This window comes from Elephas maximus, chromosome 3 (assembly GCF_024166365.1).
Source record: "Elephas maximus indicus isolate mEleMax1 chromosome 3, mEleMax1 primary haplotype, whole genome shotgun sequence".
Classification (NCBI taxonomy): domain Eukaryota; kingdom Metazoa; phylum Chordata; class Mammalia; order Proboscidea; family Elephantidae; genus Elephas; species Elephas maximus.
In genome coordinates, this window is record NC_064821.1 from 35,428,070 (window position 1) to 35,449,252 (window position 21,183).

General features: G+C 55.8%; 1 protein-coding gene across 3 annotated transcripts in view; it reads right to left on the bottom strand.

Moving 5' to 3' along the window:
• BRD4 (bromodomain containing 4) overlaps positions 1-21,183 on the bottom strand; it is a 96,042-nt gene that overhangs the window by 13,660 nt on the left and 61,199 nt on the right. For all 3 annotated transcript variants that reach the window (XM_049877213.1, XM_049877214.1, XM_049877215.1), the window contains exons 3-12: positions 18,339-18,657; positions 15,016-15,153; positions 13,647-13,782; positions 11,194-11,483; positions 10,383-10,745; positions 9,527-9,655; positions 4,157-4,366; positions 3,515-3,714; positions 2,820-3,115; positions 1,999-2,109 (exon numbers count right to left, since the gene is read on the bottom strand). In XM_049877213.1, coding sequence (XP_049733170.1) covers positions 1,999-2,109; positions 2,820-3,115; positions 3,515-3,714; positions 4,157-4,366; positions 9,527-9,655; positions 10,383-10,745; positions 11,194-11,483; positions 13,647-13,782; positions 15,016-15,153; positions 18,339-18,623 — 2,158 coding nt within the window. In that variant the 5' untranslated portion in view covers positions 18,624-18,657. The remainder of the gene's footprint in view (positions 1-1,998; positions 2,110-2,819; positions 3,116-3,514; positions 3,715-4,156; positions 4,367-9,526; positions 9,656-10,382; positions 10,746-11,193; positions 11,484-13,646; positions 13,783-15,015; positions 15,154-18,338; positions 18,658-21,183) is intronic.

The window sequence follows — 21,183 nt, forward strand, 5'->3', positions numbered from 1 at the left end:
CCAAGACTGCTAGCTCCTAGACCCAGCACCCATGTCCGTCCATCTGTCCTCCTCCTGCTTACCCAGGGGAGCAAGTACAGAAGGCCACAGCTGGCTGGCACAGGGCCTAGGCACGTGTGCTGGGATTGCTAGCCATCTGAGTGGCACGGCACAAACACACGTGTGCAGCCCCCCACGAGCACTGGCCACATGGATGCTGAGCTCAACAGAGAATGTGGCTGAGGGAGCGGGAGGACAAAGGAAGCCAGGCCAGTGCTGGGTGGGGAGGGGCCAGTGCTGGATGGGGAGGGGCTGGCTGAGGAGCCCAGCGGTGAGAGCCTGGGAGCTGGCGGCGCAGAGACTGTAAATCCTGCCTCCTTCCCGCCAGGACAGCTGTTCCCAGGACTCTCGGATTACTTGTTGCACAATCTTGTTCCGTTCTTTAAAAGGAAAAAAAAGTGGAAAAAAATGAAGGCAAAAAAAATCTCATCAGCATACTGCTGCTGGCAATATGTCATGGCCACCCCATGGCAGATGGGCAGGTTGGGGGTGGCAGGCCTTGCTCCCGGAATTCTTGCCTGAGCATGTGCACTGCACCTTGGAGGGGCTCAGGGCCCCCGTGATGGGCCGCAGTGCTCGTCATCAGGGCTCTGGGCAGTACCAGCTTTGAGTCCCCAAAGAAAAATGTTTAGGGAACCCTGGCAGAAGCGGTCTATACAAAACACAAGAGGTGCGACCAGAGACAGCCAGCCATGATTGTGCTGGCCCTGACAAGGAGAATGTTAATGGAGCCCAAGAATACAGTCATTCACCTTGGTGAGGGCTGAGGGTGTAGGCCAGCTCCCAAGGAATGAGCGGATGGCACCCCCTGCTGGCCATGGACAGAGCAGCCACACTGGACCCGGTGAGGGTGAGGGTGGCGGTCTGTGGTCCCGAGTGGGCAGTCTCTGCACACAGCAGGTGTTCAACAAATACAGGATAAACACAGTCTCATCAATATCAATTTCCTGGAACCTATCACCCATGAGGTCACCCAGGGAGGGAGACCTTACTGCAGAGGGAGGAGTGGAGAGAGGGCATACCTCCTACATCCCCCCATGCACATGCTTTCCTCCCCACACATACCCTCCCCGTGTACACCACCCCCACCCAGCATCGTGCTGCAGGAAGTGACTCCAACCCCCATGCCACACTCACATTAAGGTATTTACACCAACTGCTGAGGCGGGTTTATCGCTTACTTCCACCGGAATACTGGAATGGGTCCCGTCAGGAGCCCCATCCCCACTCTGGGTCCTCACACCCTACCTGCTTGTGTTGCCTGCTTCCAGGCAGTCTGACCTGAGTGCGCTCATAAGCGGATCAAGCACCCCAAGCACAGACCATCAACTCCCCCTCCAGCCCCCCCCACCCCCACCCCAGGACAGGACAGGTCCCTGGGCTTCTTCTCTACCCTTAATTGGGCAGTTTGAGTGTCTGAGTACCTCCCAAGTGTAACAAGAAAGGTGCGGGTCTGGAGAACAGACCCTTGCGAGGCTTCCAGAATCTCACTCTGCCCATGCCCCCAACCTTAGCTGCTGCTCACGAAAGGGCCACGATGGGGCAGAGGCCATCGGAGGGACTATGAGAGGTGCAGAGCACTAGTGTCCACATGTGCGCAGAGTGAGAAGCAGCTGAGAGTGCAGCACACCTTGGGGTGGATCAGGCCTGCCTGTGTCCACGCCACACAATTGCAGCTTGGGGACACCATAGGAACACTCAACACCCACTGGTGCAAACGGCAGGTGGGGCACACCACAGGCAATGCCAACACCTGGGCCTGCTCACCGGCAGCTCGCCCAGACCCTCACCTTCCCTCCCGTAAGCCCCCTTTGCCCTTTGGGAAGGGTAAGGACAACTGCTGGAGAGGGGGCAAGACTGCCACCGCCCCAGTTAGAAGATTAACACTGTAGGCGGGTGGACACATGGAGGGTATGGCAGGTCAAGGGGAGAAGGTGCTTCACACACGAGCCACCTGACCTGTCTCGGAGTCCTCGCTGTCGGAGGAGCTGGACTCGCTGGTGCTCTCTGACTCTGAGGACGAGAAGCCCTTCATCTTGGAGGAGCCGGCGATCACGTCCACCTTCTCTGCTGCAATTCAAGCACAGGGCTGCTGATGGAGGGCCCTCGGTCACAGCCCACCCCAGCTGTCTGGAGGAAGCTGGCTCCCCGGACCCCATTCAGCCCCACTCTTCCCAGGGGTAAGCTCCTAGATAGCCACACACTACCCCCAAAATGTGGCCTATGGAGAAATTCCAGGCCTGCCAATCTCCCTGGAGGGCATGTCGAGACCCCAGAGACAGGGCAGAGAGACATTTCCTAACACTGGTTCTTCCGTGTGGGGCCTGGGCTCTCAGCAACAATTCTGGCTGTGGGGCAGAGGGCTCACAGGGCGTGAATCTGAGACAATGCAAGGCAGAAAAGTATGGGTGGTCCTCCCAGCGCCATCTGGGCTGCACCATACCCGCCCATACTAGGGTAGGCCCAAGAATAGCAGTCAGCCTGAGTTGGGACAGAAGCCGTGTGCTGGGAACCCTGACAGGGAGCTGAGGCATTTATGACGACAACAGGATGTCTGAAGACCTCTGTCACCAGGGGTGGGGAAGGAAAAGCCACACACAGCCGATCCCACTAGAGCAGGCCAGCAGCCACCCTCAGTGGTAAGGCCTAGAAGACATGGACAGCCCAGGGCTGATGCCACCACCCTCAGGGAGTTTCCAGGTTGAAGGCATGGATAACATCATCTGGAAACACTGGAGGCCCACGGGACCATGCCAGGGAGGGAAACTGGGCCCACGCACCTTGGGGCTTCCTCTTCTTGCGCAGGCAAGAGGTGACATAGCGTTCCAGCTCGCGCAGCGTGGACGGCTTCAGGGTCTCAAAGTCGATCTCGATCTCGTCAGGGTTGGAGTTCTTGAGTGAGGGCTCGCGTGACTGGATGATGTGCACCACGCGGCCCAGCTTCTCACCGGGCAGCTTGTTGATGTCAAGGCTCAGCTGCCGCTTCTCCTCGTATGACATGGGCTTGCAGCGGTCCTCCTCCTCTGATTCATACGCTGGTGGTGGCTTGCTCTTCATGGGCACCAGCTCCTTCTTGCTGCAGGGGAACGACACAGGCATCATCAGGACGAGCCCCAAAGCCCCAGGATGTCTGCATGCCCCCACCAATGTGGCTTCAGAAAACTGGGGCACCAACAGTGGGGGCCCAGGGATCACCTGGTGTAGATGAGCAGGCCACCTGAATGGGGGTGGGGGGAGGGGTGGAGAGGGAATGGCCGACTCCACCGTGGCCCAGGTGGTGGGCTCTGAACCCCTTAGACCACAGGAACCACTTCCCTGGCCCTGGCCATGGGTACCATGCTCCGGTTCTTTGCCAAACACTGTGAACTCCAAAATGCTCCTGGGGGAAGTGGCAGTGAGGGCGACTAGGCCTTCGTGTGACCGAGTGGCCCCCAGGGAGGGAGCCCCTGCCACACCACCAGTGGGAGTCACAGACCTGGTGGTGGTGTTGCTGCTGTTGTTCTTCTTGGTCTTCTTCGGAGGGAGTTCCTTGGCTTTGCTCTTCTTCGTCTCCTCCACTTCCTCTTTCTTTTTGTGCTTCTCTTTCTTCTTTTCCTTCTTATCTTTCTCCTTCTTCTTTGGCTTGTTCTGCTGGGGCTGTGAAAGGGCTGCAAGCTGCTCGTGCACGGCCTTGAGCTGTGGGAAGACCTGCAAGCTCAGCTCCTCTGGCACCCGGCACATGGGTAGGGGGGGCACAGGACATGGCCGGGGGATATAGGGGGGCCCCTGGCTCAGTGCTCAGCCCAAGGTGCTCACACCCGCCCACACCCCACGCTCCAGAGGTGCCAACAAGGCGTCAAACCCAAAGGCCACCCTGGCCCAGGAAGAAGGTCCTGCAGGGGCTGAGCAGGAAGGCAGGCAAGAGGCCTCAGGACAGACGGACACTCTGGCTCTACTCCCTCCTTTAGGGACCTGAGAAAACCCTCTTTCGCTCAGAGAATATCACCTCACTGCAACAGTGTACCCACGTATGAGGTCAACACCACACTCACCCATCGGAGGGGACCAGGCCACAGGGCGGGTGGGAATGCAGTGCTGAGGAGAGATTGCCCTGACCTGGGGCCCGAGGCGGCCTCACCTGCTCCTGGAGCTCGGCCAGGCGCTGGGCTCGCTCCTCCTCGGAGTCGTCGGTGGAGCTGTCACTGTCTGAGGAGCTATCGCTGCTGCTGTCGCTGGATGAGGGCGGGGCTACCACCTTAGTTGGAGGAGGCACAGCTGGAGAGGACACGGCCACCACAGGCTCCTCGGGCTCATCTGGCATCTTGGCAAAGCGCATCTCGAACACGTCCTGCAGGGAAGAGTTGTGCACATGAAGACCACGGCTTAGCATCACCATGCCTGGGTTAACTGAGACAGAAAGCTCCCCTCGGAGCTCATCGTGAAGGGGAAGGTGCTCTTGAAGTGGCTGTGGACTTATTCCCTAGTAACAACTCCAGGTAAGTGCAGAGGGCACCGCACAAGCACCCACTGAGGTCCTGGGTGATTGGCCCAGACAGCCCCCTCAGGGCCTTCCCCACCCACATTAACGTGAGGGAGTACCTCCGGCACAGTAGCCAGCTGAGCAGGAGACAGGAGCAGAGGGATCTGTTCGTGTGCGTGGACCTGAGTGTACATGGAGGTGCCTGGCACAATACCCTCAGCCCAGCTGAGAAGGCCGAGCCCACGGGGGAATGCATGTCTGCACGTGACTCCTCAGGTCATGAGCATCTCCCAGGCAAGACAGTGAGAAGGGCAGGGCAGCGATGTGGGGGCTGGGAAATGCTTGGGAGTGAAACTGCCTTGGAAAGGACAAGTGCTGGGACCCCACCCAGGGAGATGCTAGGGTCCCTCCGATGCTGACCCAGGTATAATATGGAAATGGGTGGGGTCTAAGAACATCAACCTAGCAAAGATTCTGGCTGGGGGACAATGGTGGAGAAAACGGGCGGGCTCTCCCCAAGACTGTGGGAACCCAGGAGAGCCTCGATTAAGTTAATTCAGCATGATGACACACAGAGGAATGCTTGCCCAGAGCGCTTCTGAGAGCATTCACCATGGTGTAGAGCCACAGCCCCGTCTTCACAGGTGTCTGACAAGGTTTCCCCTCCCCTACTCCTTCTCCAGGCCCCCCAGCATGCAGCCCCAAGGTGGCAACACAGCGCCAACCAGGACTTCATCTCAGCAGTGGCTTTGGTGATTAAGTTCTAGAGAAGAAAGATGTTTAGTGTGGTCAGGTCAGTCCCTGAGCACACCCGGGACGAGAGACCACCAGTGGCCCAGGCTCCAGGGGATGAGGTCGCAGTGGATGGGGCTAACACCAGTGGCAGAACCTAGCTGTGGGCTGAAGAGCAATTGAGCTGAGGCAGCCTCTAGGGTGCCAAGAGGCCCTGCCGCCAAGAAGCAAGGGCAGGTTGGGGGAGACTCTTGCCTGACAAGGTCTCAGAACTCCAGGAAGGGAGGAGGCTGGAGATGCCCGAGGCCGCTGGAAGGTGAGCCCCTCCTCTTGGGCCAGAGGGCAGGCCACCAGGAAGAGGACTACCTCCCCTCCCCCACAGAGAATACACAGGGGGCCAGCCCAGCTTTCCTGGGGCCCAGGGCCAAACAGCAACGCGCAGAAGAAAAACAAAAAAACCAAACCCGTGCTGTCTGAGTCCATTCTGACTCATAGAGACCCTATAGGACAGAGTAGAACTGACCCAAAGGGTTTCCAAGGAGCGGCTAGTGAATTAGAACTACGGTAAGCAGCCAAGCTCTTAATGACTGTGCCACCAGGGCTCCACACAAAATGGGGCCTAACAAAGTCTGGGGCAGCACACACCCTCAGGAGGCAGGGTGGGGAGGGTCAGGCCTGCAGAGGTCAGATGCTGCCTTCCTGGCCTTGCCCAGCTGAGGGGTCGTCTTTGGCTCTGCAGGCTGGAGAACTCTCTGGAAATGATGTCCAGACCCCGTGGCCGTGAGTCCAGGGCTGCTGCAGGAAAACCTTCCTTGAGTCTGAGGCAGATAAGCATCTCCTAAGTGCCTTGTTGCTCCCAGAGTGATGTGTCCCCTACCATCCAGAGGGGACAGAACAAGGAGACCACCAGCACTGACTCGACCCTAAATAGTCCTCCTCTCGCAGGGTGGCTGAGAAGGCAGCACGGTGGAGGGTTACAAAGGAGAGGGGAGGTGGCACAGGGACCAAGCACTCAGTCTAGCTGTAGGTGGAGAAAGGGCCTGTAGAGGGTGCCGCAGGCTCCAGGACAGGGAAGACAGGGACAGCCAACACGAGAAGCACAAAAGGGCCAGCTTCTAGAGGACAGAGACAGTGGCAATAAGTAGATACCAGCACCTGCAGGGGATGTGAAGGACTCAAGCCGTTCCCTCTACAGTGAGCCCTACAGCCAGCAGATGACATCAGCAACCTCACTGGCAGGTCAGCCTCCACCATGTGTCCTGCAACCGCTACCCATAAGTCTGGGTTACATAGTGCTCCTCAGCAAAACCAAATGGTCGCAGGGCAAGAGCCTGTTCTTGCTAAAATGCTGACCAGAGTCACCCACCTTAGGATGCATCAGACTCACAGGGGAGAGATGCTCAAGGCTGGGAGGCCATGGTGCCCAAAGACCTCAACGCCCCCCAGAGAACGGGTCACTTAGCCGGTTCCCCTTCAGCACCCCCAGACTGCTCCAGGGCTTGGCCATACCCAGGGTGCAGAGCTGGGGGTGCTGCGAGGGGCCAGCTGTTGGGGACACAGCTATAAGCAGAAGAGGCATATGGACACACATGCACAGACATACGACACACACACACAGACACAAACCGTAAAAGTTCCCTGCCTTGGGATCAAATACAGGATCCCAGTGTACTTTTCAGTTTTGTTTCCGTGCTATAAAAACAACTGTGAACCACCTGGAATTTACACTGCTTTCTTGAAGAGTGGGTTCCAATCTCTAACACATTTTCTAAATGGGTCCTTGATTCACCACAGAGCAGAGTGCGGGGAGGGGAGGCCACCAGCAGTCTCGGCCCCCGAGGAGACCTCAAACCTGAGGCTTCGTGATCATGGCGGTGGCTGCAGGTATTCTAAATACCCAGAGTTGAGAAGCTGGAGAAAGGAAACGAAGTGGGTCTCCTTCCATGTAACCTTCCAGGTGAGCCTCAGTCCTTGGGCACAGCAGATCCCAACGCTACTCAAGAGACCCGCACAGGGGCTGGGGCTTTGCAACCCCATCCAGCCCTGAAGCAAGCTGGCTATCTACACCACAGTGATGCTGGACACCTCACAGGGAAAGAAAACGAATTCCACAACTACAGTGGCTTTCCTGATAAGAAGTTCCTGGATAGTATAAACAGTGAATGCCCTTAACTGATAACTTAAAGGATGGAGGATCAAGTCCAACCAGAGGCACCTCAGAAGAAAGACCTGGTGATCTACTTCCAAAAAACCAGTCACTGAAAATTCTATGGAGCACAGCTCTGCTCTGACATATTCGGGGTGGCCACGAGTAGGAACTTGATGGCAAGCAGGTTTCCCCTGCCCCACAAGAAGCCCTGCAGGAGTCCCCTCCAAACCAGCTCTGTCACTGGGGCAGATATACTCCATCCCTTATGGGACAGAAGGTGATGCTGCTTTCTACAATGTGGCATGGCCCAGTCACCTCCTGGACCCTCCTACCTGGCACTGCCCCTACCTGACCCAGTCCTCATGTCTGCTCCAGCCTGGCCTCTAGAGTCAATGCCTAGAAACAAAACCCTTCGGCCAAGAGACTGAGGTGGCCACCCTCGGAGAGGCCCTGCCACATTTAAAACTCACGCTGGGCAGGACTGCTGCACCCCCACAGGAAGAAAAGCGCAAAAAAGCCTAAAAACAAACAAACAAAATCTAGAAAACTCTGTCAGGAAGTGAAGGCTATGGGATAAAAAGGTGACTACAGGGTTTCAAGAGACAGCTAGAAGATATTAGAGAATGTTTCTTTTTTAAATAAAACAGCTCAAAAGAGCAATCTTGGTTGCTGGCACAGAACTTGTTTTGGTTGGCTGTTTTCAGGACAGCAAATAAAGGGAACGGGTGGAAATCCCCATCCCTCCACCTCAGGTGTGGCTCTGAGGGCATCGCTGCCACCTGGTGGCCCTTTATGAAAATTGCAGTAAAATGATGACAAAAGAACAGGAAGTGGAGCTAGATGATGATGGGCAGTTTTGTGAAGGCAGGCACCCAACCAAAAAACCCACTGCTGTCGAGTTGATTCCAATTCATAGCGACTCTATAAGAGTAGAACTGCCCAATAGAGTCTCCAAGGAGCACCTAGCAGATTCGAACGGCCGACCCCTTGGTTAGCAGCCATAGCACGTAACCCCTACGCCACCAAGGTTTCTGAAGGCAGGCACAGGCAGCATCAAACTGAAAGCACCCTCTCCAGCCCACCCAAAAAAAAATCCCAGAGAAAATGAAACTAAACCGAGCAGTACAAATAAGCCGTTCCAGCCTGAGTGGGCACTCAACAATGACGATGCCCGCAGGAACAAGAGCCTGCTGACCTCACACTGAAGAGCACTGCTCCTCACCCTGAGCTGATGGACACATCCTCTGGAGAACCAGACCGGCCACACCCTAGCTCAGGGACAGGAGGAGAAGGTGCTAAGGCTGCCAAGCCTGGATATTGTGGAGGCAGCAGCCAGAATACTAGGTGGCCTCTGGTAGGCTAGGAGTATCCCCAGAGTGGCCAAAGGCTTCACGTGTCCCCTTTCTGTCCTGGAGGCCCTTCATGTGTTATGGTCAAAGCCGGGGTGGGGTTGGAGCAGCCTGGACCAGCCAGGGTGCTTGTGCCTCAGGGGGCAAGGCCCAGCCCACAGCCTTAGAAAGGCTTTTATTATTGGGCATGTATATGTTTAAAGAATTAAATAAAAAGAGACAAAGAATTATAAAAATACCAGATGACTGACCAGTCTCCAAAATTTTTAACCCTCAACCTTACCACCCAAAGAGAACCACTTCTGAAGTCTTGGTGTATGATTTTCAATTTTTTATATAAAGAAAAGGGGAACTAGTTGATGTGTTTGTTTTGTAACCCCCCACCCCACGAGCACTTCAACAGAATGTCTAGCAATAAAGGACTTAGGGGCTCCAGGGGAGAAACACCCCAGTAGGGCTCACAGCCACTGTGACCAAGGGCCCACCTGGCAGGCAGACCCTTCCACCAACCTGAGACAAGCCTGTTTTGAAGAAAGGGTCTGATAACAACACACTCCTCCAGCCAAAGGCAAATGACTGGGGCCTCAGGGAGACACCTCGACACAGCAACACACATACCCAAGACCAGCAGTGGGACAAACTCACCTGCACACCCCCAGCTTCTGGCACTGGCTAGTTGATAATTCCACTTTATCCCAAGTTAAGCCCACTCTTCCAAAACATGGCATTTTGCCAAGGCAAGTGGCAAAAACCAAGCCTGCCAAGGCATCCCTGGTTGGCCCCCACCCCGAGCCTCACCTGGAGTTTCCGTGCCATGGCCACAACCTCATGGTCGGGAGGGTTGTACTTGTAGCAATTGGAGAACATCAATCGGACGTCAGCACCAAATTCCTGAGCATCACGGTACTCACGAGCCTCCAGTTTAGACTGGGAAGACAGGACCGGGCCTGTTAGCCGTGCATGCCTGTTTTGGGGGTGGCAGCAGCAGTGAGAGCTGCCTGGTGGGGAACAAACAGGCTTCTCGGGTCACCCAAGTTCTCCATATCAGGTGGAAAAGCTCACACAACAGGGAGCCTCAGGGCCAGGCACTAGTGCCCTGAGCTCAACCACCCGCGTAGGAGGTGGTGCCAAGGCCAGCATTGCAACAGCATCAGGCCCTGTTCTGATCTGGGCAAACCCAAGACACGGTACTGGTCAAAGGGACATACCCCATCGGCCGTGACATGAAATGTCACGGAAGATCTCAGATGACACTAAGTTTTTATTCAAGCCGCCAGCTCCATGTGTCTGGTTACTAGGATGTGGTGACAGCCCTGGTTGTTGCTTCCCAAAGTGGGGAGAGCGCGAGGGCCATCTCCTTGACACAGGGCAATGGGCAAGACCACCAGCTTCTGCTCTCCTGGGGCATCCACTGCATACAAGGTGCTGGGGCGGTGGGCCTGATCAGGGAGGGCTCACCTCACCTTGCCATGAGCACCTCCCCCGCCCCGCCCACTAGCAGGGGGCGCTGGGCTCCTTTGGGCAGGTGGAGAAGCCTAGGAAACTGCTCTTAGGGCAGTTTCCATCTACCTGGGTCAGGCCCCCTCCTAGCCTGGGGGAGGCCCCACCTTGATTGTGCACATGTCCATGGGGTGCTTAGGTGGGAAGGACCCACCTTGATTGTGCTCATGTCCATGGGGTGCTTGATGATGTCACAGTAGTCATGCAGACCCAGTGCCTCCACATCCACGGGCTTGTAGAAGGGCCAGGCATAGGCTGCATGCTTCTTGGCGAACATCTCCTTGAGGATGCCGCTGCAACACTTGAGCTGCTCTGAGACCTTGCTGCTTTTGTCAGGCGCCGGGTGCTGCTGTGAGTCAGGGACGTCCTTCTTTGGGGGCTTCACGGGCCGCCCACTCTCCCGCCGTGGGCCCAGCTTCGTGGCCTTAGGCTCCGGAGGCAGTGAGGGAGGCTCATGGATGGGGTCAATGGTGGTGGGGGTGGTGGTGTCTGCTTTCCTTTTCACCCCCTTCTTTGTCTGCAGAGAGCATAAGTACACCAGGGTCAGCAGGCAGTGGTTGCAGACTGCTCTCCGGGGTGTCCCCCACTGGTGACTGGGGTCTTCTCTCTACCCTGCTCTGCAGCTGGCACGGTGGCAGGGACAGCACAGCTGGCTGCAGAAGATGCCCCTGGAGCCACAAGGGCCTTTGAAAGCCGCTGGTCCAGCCCTGTTACTCAGCTTGCTGAGCACCCTAGATGCTGTTCAGGAGGCAACTACGGACACTGTGCTTTGTGTCAGAAACGGGAGAAACCGCCGGAGGCAGCATACTTGTGGCCTTGTGGCCAGCTGGGTGACTGCCCGCAGGCTGTGCTGATGTAAACACAGTGAAGTCCATGAAACACTCACTCATCCCCAGGGCCCCCAAAGGCTCCGCACAGCCTGACTTGGCCCCCATCCCCTCCTGCAAGGCAGGGACAGTGCTCACCTTCACGGGCTGTGGGGTGGCCGCGATGATGGGCGGGTGGCTCTGCATGGGCTGGGGGGCTGGCGTAGGTGCGGGAGGTGGCTGAGGTGGCACTGGTGGGGGCGCCTGCAGGGGTTGGGGTGGCACCACTGTCATGACAGGCGTCTGGACGATGAGATCTGGGGTGACGGTAGGGAAGGTGTGGGGTGCGGCCTGCACGGGTGGCGGGTTCTGCTGAGGGGTCTGAGTCTGCGGAGGTGTCGATGCTGGCGCCGTGTTTGGTACCGTGGAGACGCCAGGCTTTGCCATCCCTGAGGACAGAGAAAAGGAGGGCGATCGGGAGCCGCCTCTGGCCAGGTGGCCGGCCTCACAAGGGCATGCCCCTATGCTAGCTAACATCCAGAGACACAGGGACCTCAGCAGCTCTCGTGCTGCACACCTGACCTGACCCCTGGCCCCAGGAAGCAGGGCTCACTCCATTTGTGTCTGCTTCCAGGGTGTCCTACCATAATGCCTGGCTTGGGCAGAAACCCTCAGCATGCACAGAAGCCTAACCAAGGGTGCAGGGCACCAGCTGGATGCTGGCACCAGGGCTGAGGCTGAGAGTGGAGGAAGTGCCCCCTGGGAGCCATTCTTATTCCAGAAGCACCACCTGGGAGTGAGCATCTGGTCGGAGCTAGTAGTGGCAGTCTTCACCAAGGCTTCTGGAAGCTGGCGGGACCCAACCTGGGCCTCAAGGGACGTCGGGTGGTTGCCTTGGTGACTGGTGCAAGAAGCTTCCCCACAGCCGACAGGCGAGCCTGACCATCAGTGGCTACTGGATGTGCCCATCCAGCTCCAAACCTGGGCACTACTGTTGACCACAGCTGTGCCATGAGTGGGTGGATGCTTGCCAGCACACATGGAACTGGGGCCAGGCCTGAACCAATGGTCCCATGGCCTGCATACTCATGTGTCTTGATGCTCAGTGTTCTACAAAAGCAACTGCTCCTATAGACCCCCTGGCACCTCAAAGAGCAAGGGGCGAGTGCTTTGCCAGGTCACCTTCCACTGGGCACTGCTCCCCGACTTCGAGCAGAGGAGCTGCCCCATGGCCTGTGTATGACGAGACCTCTGGTCCCAGGGAAGGGACTCAACTCTCTGCTAAAACAAAAGCCTCGGCCAGGTGGATGATGAGGACTGTTTCTCAAAGTGTGAAACAGCCAGGGGCTACCAGATGACACTTGCTCCTTGGCCACCCATGATGTTTCCCTGGGCTGTCTGGTTTTCCAGCCTGTAGCCCTGCCCTCAACCCCTGGCTTCAGAACAGATTCTGAGCCCAGCACAGAGCTGAAGTAAAGAGAAAGGTGCTCTTTGGGTGAGCAAACAAGCCAAGCTCTCGTCCCCTCATGCAAACATCACCCCTCTGCCGTGTGGATCAGGAGCTGCAGAAGGCAGCTCCTAAGGACTTTCTGCACCAGAACCATTTTATTTCATGATCTACTGCTGCCAGCTGGCCTTGGGAACCCTGTGTCAAGGAGGCGGGGTAGGGGAAAGGGGGAGGTCGGAGACAGGCTTCAGGGGGAGGAGCAGCCACAAGCACGCATGGCTCTGATGCAAGTTTGTGCAGGTATTTCAAATGAGTGGACCCTGAATTGCTAGGATTGGATGGAATGTTGGCTAAAATTACTTTTGGTTGGATTAATGTCTTTTTCCTACAATGGAAAAGCAAAGACCATCTGGTGGGATGAAGAATTCAAATAACTTAAGAAGTGCTTTGAAATAGGTCTACTTCCTTTCTAACCAAAGTCCATGTCCATCAAACCAAAAAACCAAACCTGTTGCCATTGAGTTGATTCTGACTCATAGCTACATTATAGCACAGAGTATAACTGCCTAATTGGGTTTCCAAGGAGTGGCTGGAGGATTTGAACTACCAACCTTTTGATTAGCAGCCAAGCTCTTAACCACTGTGCCACCTGGGCTCCTAAGTCTACCACCCCGCCACCAAAAGCCAAACAAAACAAAACAAATGAACAAAACACCCCAGTCAATTCCAACTCATGTTGACTCCACGAGTGTCAGAGTAGAACTGTGCTCCACAGGGTTTTCAATGGCTGATTTTTCAGTAGTGGATCTCCAGGCCTTACTTCCAAGGCACCTCTGGGTGGACTCAAACCTCCAACCTTTTGGTTAGCATCCGAGTATGTTCACTGTTTGCACCACCTACGGACTCCCCCTCCTCAAAGAAAGGGCCCCACTATTTCTACTTGGGGAAGGAAGGTCCCACAGTCAGTGACCCGATGGGGCAGGTTCACCACTAAACCAATCCACCGTGTCCAAATAGTACCCCAGCAACCTGTATACACTGTGGCCGCCTCCCCACCACTCCCACACCCCAATCAAATTTGGGAATGGCACAAAGGTCAGAGAGAACACAGCCAATCTCTGTGCCATTTCCTGCTGCCTGGGGTAGGGACACTGGCAGTGCCAACCTGCTTCTTTCCTTCCGCGTCCTCGTCCTTTCGCCTGGACGATCATGATCTCGGTTTCTTCGGTGGGCAATTCATTGATTTTTTGCAAGAAGAGCTTCTCCAGAGCTTCAGCCATTAAGACGATGTCATCTCCAGGCTAGGTGGGGGAAACATGGGGGTGAGTCGGACAGCCCTTCCCAACTCTCCAGACTGAGCGAGAGTACCCAACCCATTGCAACCCCCTGCCCCAAAGCGCCAGGCATTATCTCCAGGAGGGTTCTTCCCAATCCAAGCCCCCGATGTCACAAATACTCCCCTTCCTACAGGTGCCAAGCCAGCACCTGGTCCCCCTGCCTCCCTCTTGAGTCTTTTCTGCTCTGGCCATCTGAGAAACCATCCTAATGCCTCACGCATCTGACAAGCTCATCAATTCCTGACAGGGCCTCCCTTCATTTCTGGTCTGCCCCGACACTTTAGATCTACTCGAATCATGCAGGCCCTCATGCCACAGAGACCTCACTAGGCTCCATTCCCAGCGGGTCCCATGGCAGCGCAGTGGGTCTCCCTACTCTGCTGTTGCGCCGTGATGCGCTGCCCCATGTGACTCTAAGCTGGAAGGGACCTCGCTCGTGCAAGTGCCGCGTGAGCCTCAGAGTACGAGCGGAGGCTTTTTAGAAAACACAGGAAGCTTCAAGAAACTCACCTACCCATCTCTTCTGGGCCATTCTACCACTACACCAGCAGAGGTCAAAAGCTGAGTTCTGTCTGGGGTCTGCCTCCAGAGCCGCTCTATTTGGGAGGGTGGGTTTTAATCACGACTGTGGTTTCACTGCGAACAAAGGACCAGCCTCATGGCACAGCTGAGCCCCAGGATATGGCCATGGGGCTGAGGAACAGCCTTTGGGTCTGTGCGTAAAAGGTCGAGGGGACACTCGAATCCAAGGCTGGGACCTGTGAGCAGCCATGCCTGGGTGTCTGGGAGACTGTAGCCCACGAAGCCCTTGGTCCTGCAGCCCCTGCGCCGTCACTCGGCTTCTGCTCGAGCCACCTCTGCACAACTACCTCCTAGCAGCCCCCTCCCTGACAGTTTACGTCACCCACGTGGACACTGTAATGAGCCGTTGCCACCATCCTCACACCTTCTCCACCAGACAAGCTCAAGGACCCGAATGCGAAGGGCACTGGAAGCCTCAGTTTCAGGTTAACAAGGCCAGCTTGACTAACTGGCCCTCTTCCCCGCAAACGACATACACACACAGTCACAGGCACCATCACAGCCTAGGACCTTCGCCTGCAACTGCTTCTTCCTGCAGACTCAACCCCACTGGCTCCACACTCCTGCCCCACACCTGCCCCTGCCCCACCCCCCACATGCCCGTGCCAAGCTCACCTTGTTGTAGATGTAACAGTTTGTAAACATTGTGTTGAAGTCCTGAATACATTCCTGAGCATTCCAGTAATAGTTGTTTTCCAAGCGCTTCTTTATTGTCCCCATGTCCATGGGTGTCTTGATGATCTTGTAGTAATCCTGGTGGGGGGGTGGGGGGTGGACAGAGAGAGCCATGTGCCAGGGTCCCCTCGGCCGCACACATGGGCCAGGTGGCCTGCACCACCAGGCCACCCCACAGGCCAGAGTGCTACCGCATCCTTGGTCAGGGCCCCTGAGGGAGACCCCAAAGCTGAAGTGACTACGCACGAGTCCCGAGTGCTAGGGGTCCTTGGAGGGGATGTGCTCAGATCCCCAGTGGGAAAGGGGTAGGTCTGCCAACTGCCCTGTTTGGAACAAGTCTTTACTGAGATTTATGGCTTTCCTTTTTTTTTTTTTTTGATGTTGAAATAGCCTTTCATTTTAAGGTAATAATGCACAAAACATACAGTCTTTAAAAAAAAAAAAAAAAAAAATCAGTTCTTAGCTGGTAAAACCACCCTTGGCAAATCCTATTTACCACCCCCTCTTTAAAATTTTACACATCCATAAAATCCCAATTCCGTGAGGCCAGGGTTTGAGCCGCCACCCAGTTCCTGCTTTCTGCCTCACTACGGTGCCACCAGCAGAACCCTCTTCGCTCAGTTTGGTTCCCTGACTTCCTTTCTCACTTGAATGCAGCCCATGTCTGGGTGACTAGTGTCCAGAGTAGGACTTTCTCATGTGGCTGGAGTGACAGCAAAGGTGGCTGAAGGTAAGACTGGCTGCCCCGCACCCCCCACTCCTGCCATGTTGGGAGCTGGGTGTGATGGGAGAAAAGAACCATGGGAGCAGCAGGTGTGTCCAGGGAGGGCAGACCTGAGCTGGGTCCATGGGGGTGGGGAGAGGACGGGGGTGGCTGTCAGGATTTGGGGAGCTGAGGGCCAGCCAAGACCAGGAGGCCACATCTGCCTCTGAATGTCCAGTAGGGGGCGAGCCTCCCAGTTTGGATGACACCCTTACTAATCCCAGGGAAACGCTCTCTCAGGAGGTCAGAGATCACGAAGAAACACGGGTCACTGAGGTGAACTGCACAACATGGGCTCCCCTAAAACACTCTCCTTGGTAAGAAAAACCACAAGCCACACAGGGGATGCAACCATGCCGCTTTAAAAGGGAAATCCCGCTGATGTGAGCGGGAGGACATGCAAACTGTAGTTCCATCAGAAGTCCCAAGAGAGGAGGAAGTCTAAAGAACGAAAGCCCTTGGCAACAGTGCACCTCCACGCTGCTGAACAATGACTGGCTCAGTGCCACAGGGGGAATCCCGAGAGCCCCCAACCCTCGGGAGACCCCGCAGACCCAGCCGCCAAACCTCGGACCTGACCCAGTAAGATCCAAACACAAGAAGCTAATAATAGTAGGTACGGACCTAGCCCTTGAAATCAGGCTCTGAACTATCTCCACAACTTTTCTGTGAACCTAAACCTGTTCTAAAACCAAGTTTCTTTAGAAAGAATCATATGAGGAATTTAGGGATGGGTAAAATCCCTGGTGGCGTAATGGTTAAGTGCTACGGCTACTAACCAAAGGGTTGGCAGTTCGAATCTGCCAGGCGCTCCTTGGAACCTCTATGGGGCAGTTCTACTCTGTCCTATAGGGTCGCTATGAGTCGGAATCGACTCGACGGCACTGGGTTTGGTTTTGGTTGGTTTATAGCACCACATGTGTTTCCAGATCAGACCCTGGAAGGCCAGGCACCCAGGGGCCTGTACACAGAGGATGGCAGCTCCCAAGGCTGGTGTGGCCAGCCCTACCTACACAGAAACACCAAGAGCTGCATTCTCCAATTATTCTATGCAGGTTTTATTCTATGACCAGAAGTCTCTTAAAAGGGAGTGAGGTATTGAACGGTGTCTGCCAGACTGAGGCGGCCACGGTGTGCCAAATGGCTCAAGGGCAGCTGGACCATAGAGAGGACAGTGCAGGAGGAGGAAGACAGGCGGAAGTCTTCAGTGGGGAGGGGACTGACCGGTGGGCCACCCTAGGGAAAAGTCCAGTAGGGACAGAGGCCAAACACAGGTCAATGCCTGGAAGGCAGCAGAAAGGAGATGAAGAAAGCACTTGTTCTTGGAGGCCCTAATATCACCTCACAGAGAAGCCCTGAGAACCAGGTTGCAGTGAGCGGGGGTTGGGGGGCCCCCTGGTCTAGCCCCGCCCCCAACTCTCTGCCAGATCAGAATTGATGGCAGATCAGTGCCACCAATGAGAGGATCAGCCTCCTCTTCCTCCCTCCGGAGAGGGGTTGCTAAGGACAGACAGCAAGTCACAGGGATGGGGTAGGGGGGAGACTCAGACACTCTTGCCCAAGTAGGGTGGTTCTGACTCCTGCCTCCATTTCACAACACTCACCTCAAACCTCAAACCACTTGCCCTCAGGCCACCCACCTTGCACTGTTGTGCTGGCTTGCATTGGCCCCTCAACCACTCGGCTCTGCCCTCTTGGGGTCTCTGAGCCCCAGCTTCCCCTTTCTCCACGGGCTCTGTCCCCTCCTTGTTCCCGCCCTGCTGCTCTGCCCAGCTACTTGTTTTGGTTAATGCAAGAGGAGCTGCAGACCCTGGACTTGGGTGGACCTCCCATCCAGTCTGCAGCACCTGGCTCCTGGACAGCTATCACAGACACAGGGGAGCTGCGGGTGGAGGCGACAGGTCCCAGAGGCTGATAACACCTACATGTGCACTCATGGCTCCCTCAGCCCCAGCTCTGACTAAAGCCAACAACCACTACACGTCCATCCCCTGCCCTATTTTAGAGGGAGCCATGTGGGGCCCGGCAAACAGCAGAGGACAAGGTTTCCTTGGGGAAGAGAAAAAATCAAAGCATTTATCCTGTCTGCTCCCCGAGGTTCAGTTGGAGATACAAGTTGTGCTTCCAGAACCACCTGCTGGGATGGGGGCAAATGGAAATCTCTCAAGGGAAGGAGAGAGGAGTGCCTGAGAAACGGGAATGCCCGGCAATATCTGTCCAGCCATGCCTGAGGAGAAAGAGCCCAAAGCCGCCAAGGGCTCCAACTCCAGCCCACTGCAGAACCAGACAGGAATCTGAGCGTTCCTTCGCCCCTTGTTTTAGACTCTACACCGTTTGTTTTGTATCCTTATATCTGAGGAATCAGTTACTGTTTATGACTGACTCACCAGGGTGCTAGAGGCACTCAAGGCCAGATGCTGGACTTTCCTAAGGACTCCCACTCTGTCCCTATGGGTGCCCTCCCCAGCAAGGACGTAGGAGGCCTGACCCCACTACTCACAGGGAGGTTGAGCTTGACGGCGTCCACGGGCTGCTGGAAAGGCCACGCGAACTGGTGTCTCCATAGTGTCTTGAGCACCACTTTGAGCAGGTATTGCAGCTGGTTGGTCTGCCTCTTGGGCTTGTTGGGGTTGGAGGTCTCAGGGGGCGGGGGGTTGGCGCTGGCTGAGGCGGTTGGCTGGGGCTGGGCCTGGGCCTGCGGCGTGGACATCTGGGTAGTTTCTAGTCCATCCCCCATCACGGGCAGATTCCTCAATCTTGTCCCAGGGCCGCTCTCCACAGACATGCTACCGATCCCATCACATTCTCCACCGGGCACTCTGCAGTGAGAGAAGGCCTCATAAGAGTGAGTGGCAGGTGTGCCTCATGGCCTGGTCCAACCACAGCCGTTACGGTGGGGATGGAGTGAGCCCCACTGTGCTCTAGGCAGTGACTGCCCTGCTGCTTCCTCCCTCAGAGGGCTTCCTGCCGCCTGCCTCAGACTTGTCACCCAGCAGAGAGGGACCACGTCCACGTGGCAAAGGACATGATTGCAGGTGCTATGCTGTAGGAGGAACAAGGAGCCCTGGATCGCAAACTGCACTCCATCCTCCCACCTGCGAACGCTACTTGTGTGTGTGTGAGAACTGCCCCCACATACCGCGCTTATATTACCATTCCTGCTTGCATTTGTGCGTCTAGGCCACAGAGCCTTCAGTGACCATGGGCTGGGCCAGGCATGGAGGGAGGTGGGCCAGGCATGGAGGGATGGTGGGCCAGGTGGCGGCTGATCCGGCCACCTCTGATGCTGTGTGGGTTCAGAGGGCACCCCAATGACTGAACTTTTCTTGGCAGCTGAAAACCAACTGTGCACATTTGCTATTTGTAAAAACCCAACAAGGAAACTGCTTTATAACCAGCTGGTCAAAGCCTGTCTGCATGCACCTGCCGGTCAGGGGCAAATATGTCTTATCATTATGTGGTCCCAGCAGCACACAGTCCACTCTCAGCAGCAAACTAAGGGCACCTGGCCAGTAGCAAGGAGAGTGCCTGCTTGGCATGCCCAGGCCACTTGCTCCATCTGTGCACTGCCTGCTGTGTCACTGCCCTACTGGCAAGAATGAGGTACAATCGGTTGGTGTTAAACCCATCCCAGCAGTAGGGAGATGCAATGAGCTGGGGCTACCCGCCCTTACCAAGCACCCTTAGGAACAAACGCAGGAGTTCAGTGGTGAAAACCCTTCTGGCCAAGGAGTCAGGGAAGGATGGGAGAAGTGTGCAATTTCAGGATTCAGGACTTGGAGGGGCAGGGAGGCCTCACTGGGACAACCTGACTGGCTCACGTGGTTTGACCCCGGAAGGTGCTCACTAAGGACACAGCACAGGCCCAGGCCCCAGGAGCACGCTCTCGCCCACCCGTGGGAAACATGGCAGACCCCCCGACCTGTCTTTTTCAGACTCCGGGTGGCTCAAGAGGCAGCTCTGAGCCAACACAAGATTCCCCATCGCCTCAGCCCAAGGGTAATTGAAACCAAGGGTTCCACAAAGATGTCTGTAAATAGACTCTGCCATATTACCATCTTATGCCTCAGTGGGCGTCTGCAGTCCGGGGCTGTGGCAGCTGGACCTCCTGCTCTTGCCCTGCACGCCTGGCCTCTGACCCTGAGGGCTAGAGGGTGAGCTGAGAGCTGACAAGAAGCCAGAGAAGCCACCAATGCCACAGGGACAGCTGTGTCCACCATGGTGCTTCGCTGGCTGCAGAGGCAGCTACCGCCTGGCTAGGGAAGGCATGGGAGTACAGCTCTCATGAAGAGGCTGCCACAGGAGAGCCAGAAAGGGGGTTGGGGGGACACTGGACAGGGAGGGCCCAGGTGTGAGAAGCCCCAAGGCTGCACAGGCAGGACTCTGAAGGGGGCATGGTGCAAATCCAGCACAGAGAAATTGGCTGATTAGCAACCACAGCAATGAGCACATTGTGCTGTGGGTCTCACAGACGACATCTGAGAAAAATCTTGGCTTGCTTTAAAAAGAAGGGTTGCTCTTCCCTACTGGCAGCATTGGTGGTTCAGTGGCAGAATTCTCTCTTTCCATGTGGGAGACTCCGGGTTCGATTCGCAGCCAACGTACCTCATGAGCAGCCACCACCCCTCTATCGGTAGAGGCTTGTGTGTTGCTATGATGTTGAACCAGTGTGAATGGTAAAATGAGTTGTTTATGTGGCTTTCTGCTTTGGTTCTTTGGAAAAACAGTTCGGGAGGTTTTCTCCCCAAGATCTCAAGAGCTAAGGTTGCCCTTGTCCTCCCAGACTGTTCTCTACCCCAGAAGGTCTATTATTTTCGTTCAGGTTGATTGACACTTCGAGTGAGCCGTAAAAAACTTCATGGTTTGATACTTTCTGTCTAGCCCTGGGCTACAGTCTGCTCTGTGACTGGTCTATTTTACATACCTTGCGGGGACTGTCCAACTTGCTTTGCAAATTGGTGGCTTGAAAATCTACCCAATAGGACTGAGTCACTTGTGGGGACTGGTGGGTTTGTGGTCCTGCTGGAAGGGCCATGTCTTGAAATCGACAAGGAGTTTGCTTTATAAGCAGTGAACTGCACAGAGGTTTTTAGAGGCAAGAGGAAAGAAGACAGAAGCAGCAGAGACAGGTGTGGCGAGGGAAATCCTAAAAGAGCTGTACTTCTTAAAAGGACTGCAATGGGTCAACGGCTATAACACTGAAGATGGCGAGAAGCCCGGAAAAAGCCCTGTCACGGAGCCAGAAGTGAAAGGCCCAGAAAAGGCCCTGCAGCAAAGCTGGGGGTGACAGGCCTGGAAAGGGCCCTGCAGCAGTCCGTGGTGATGGCAGAAAGCTGCTACCAGGA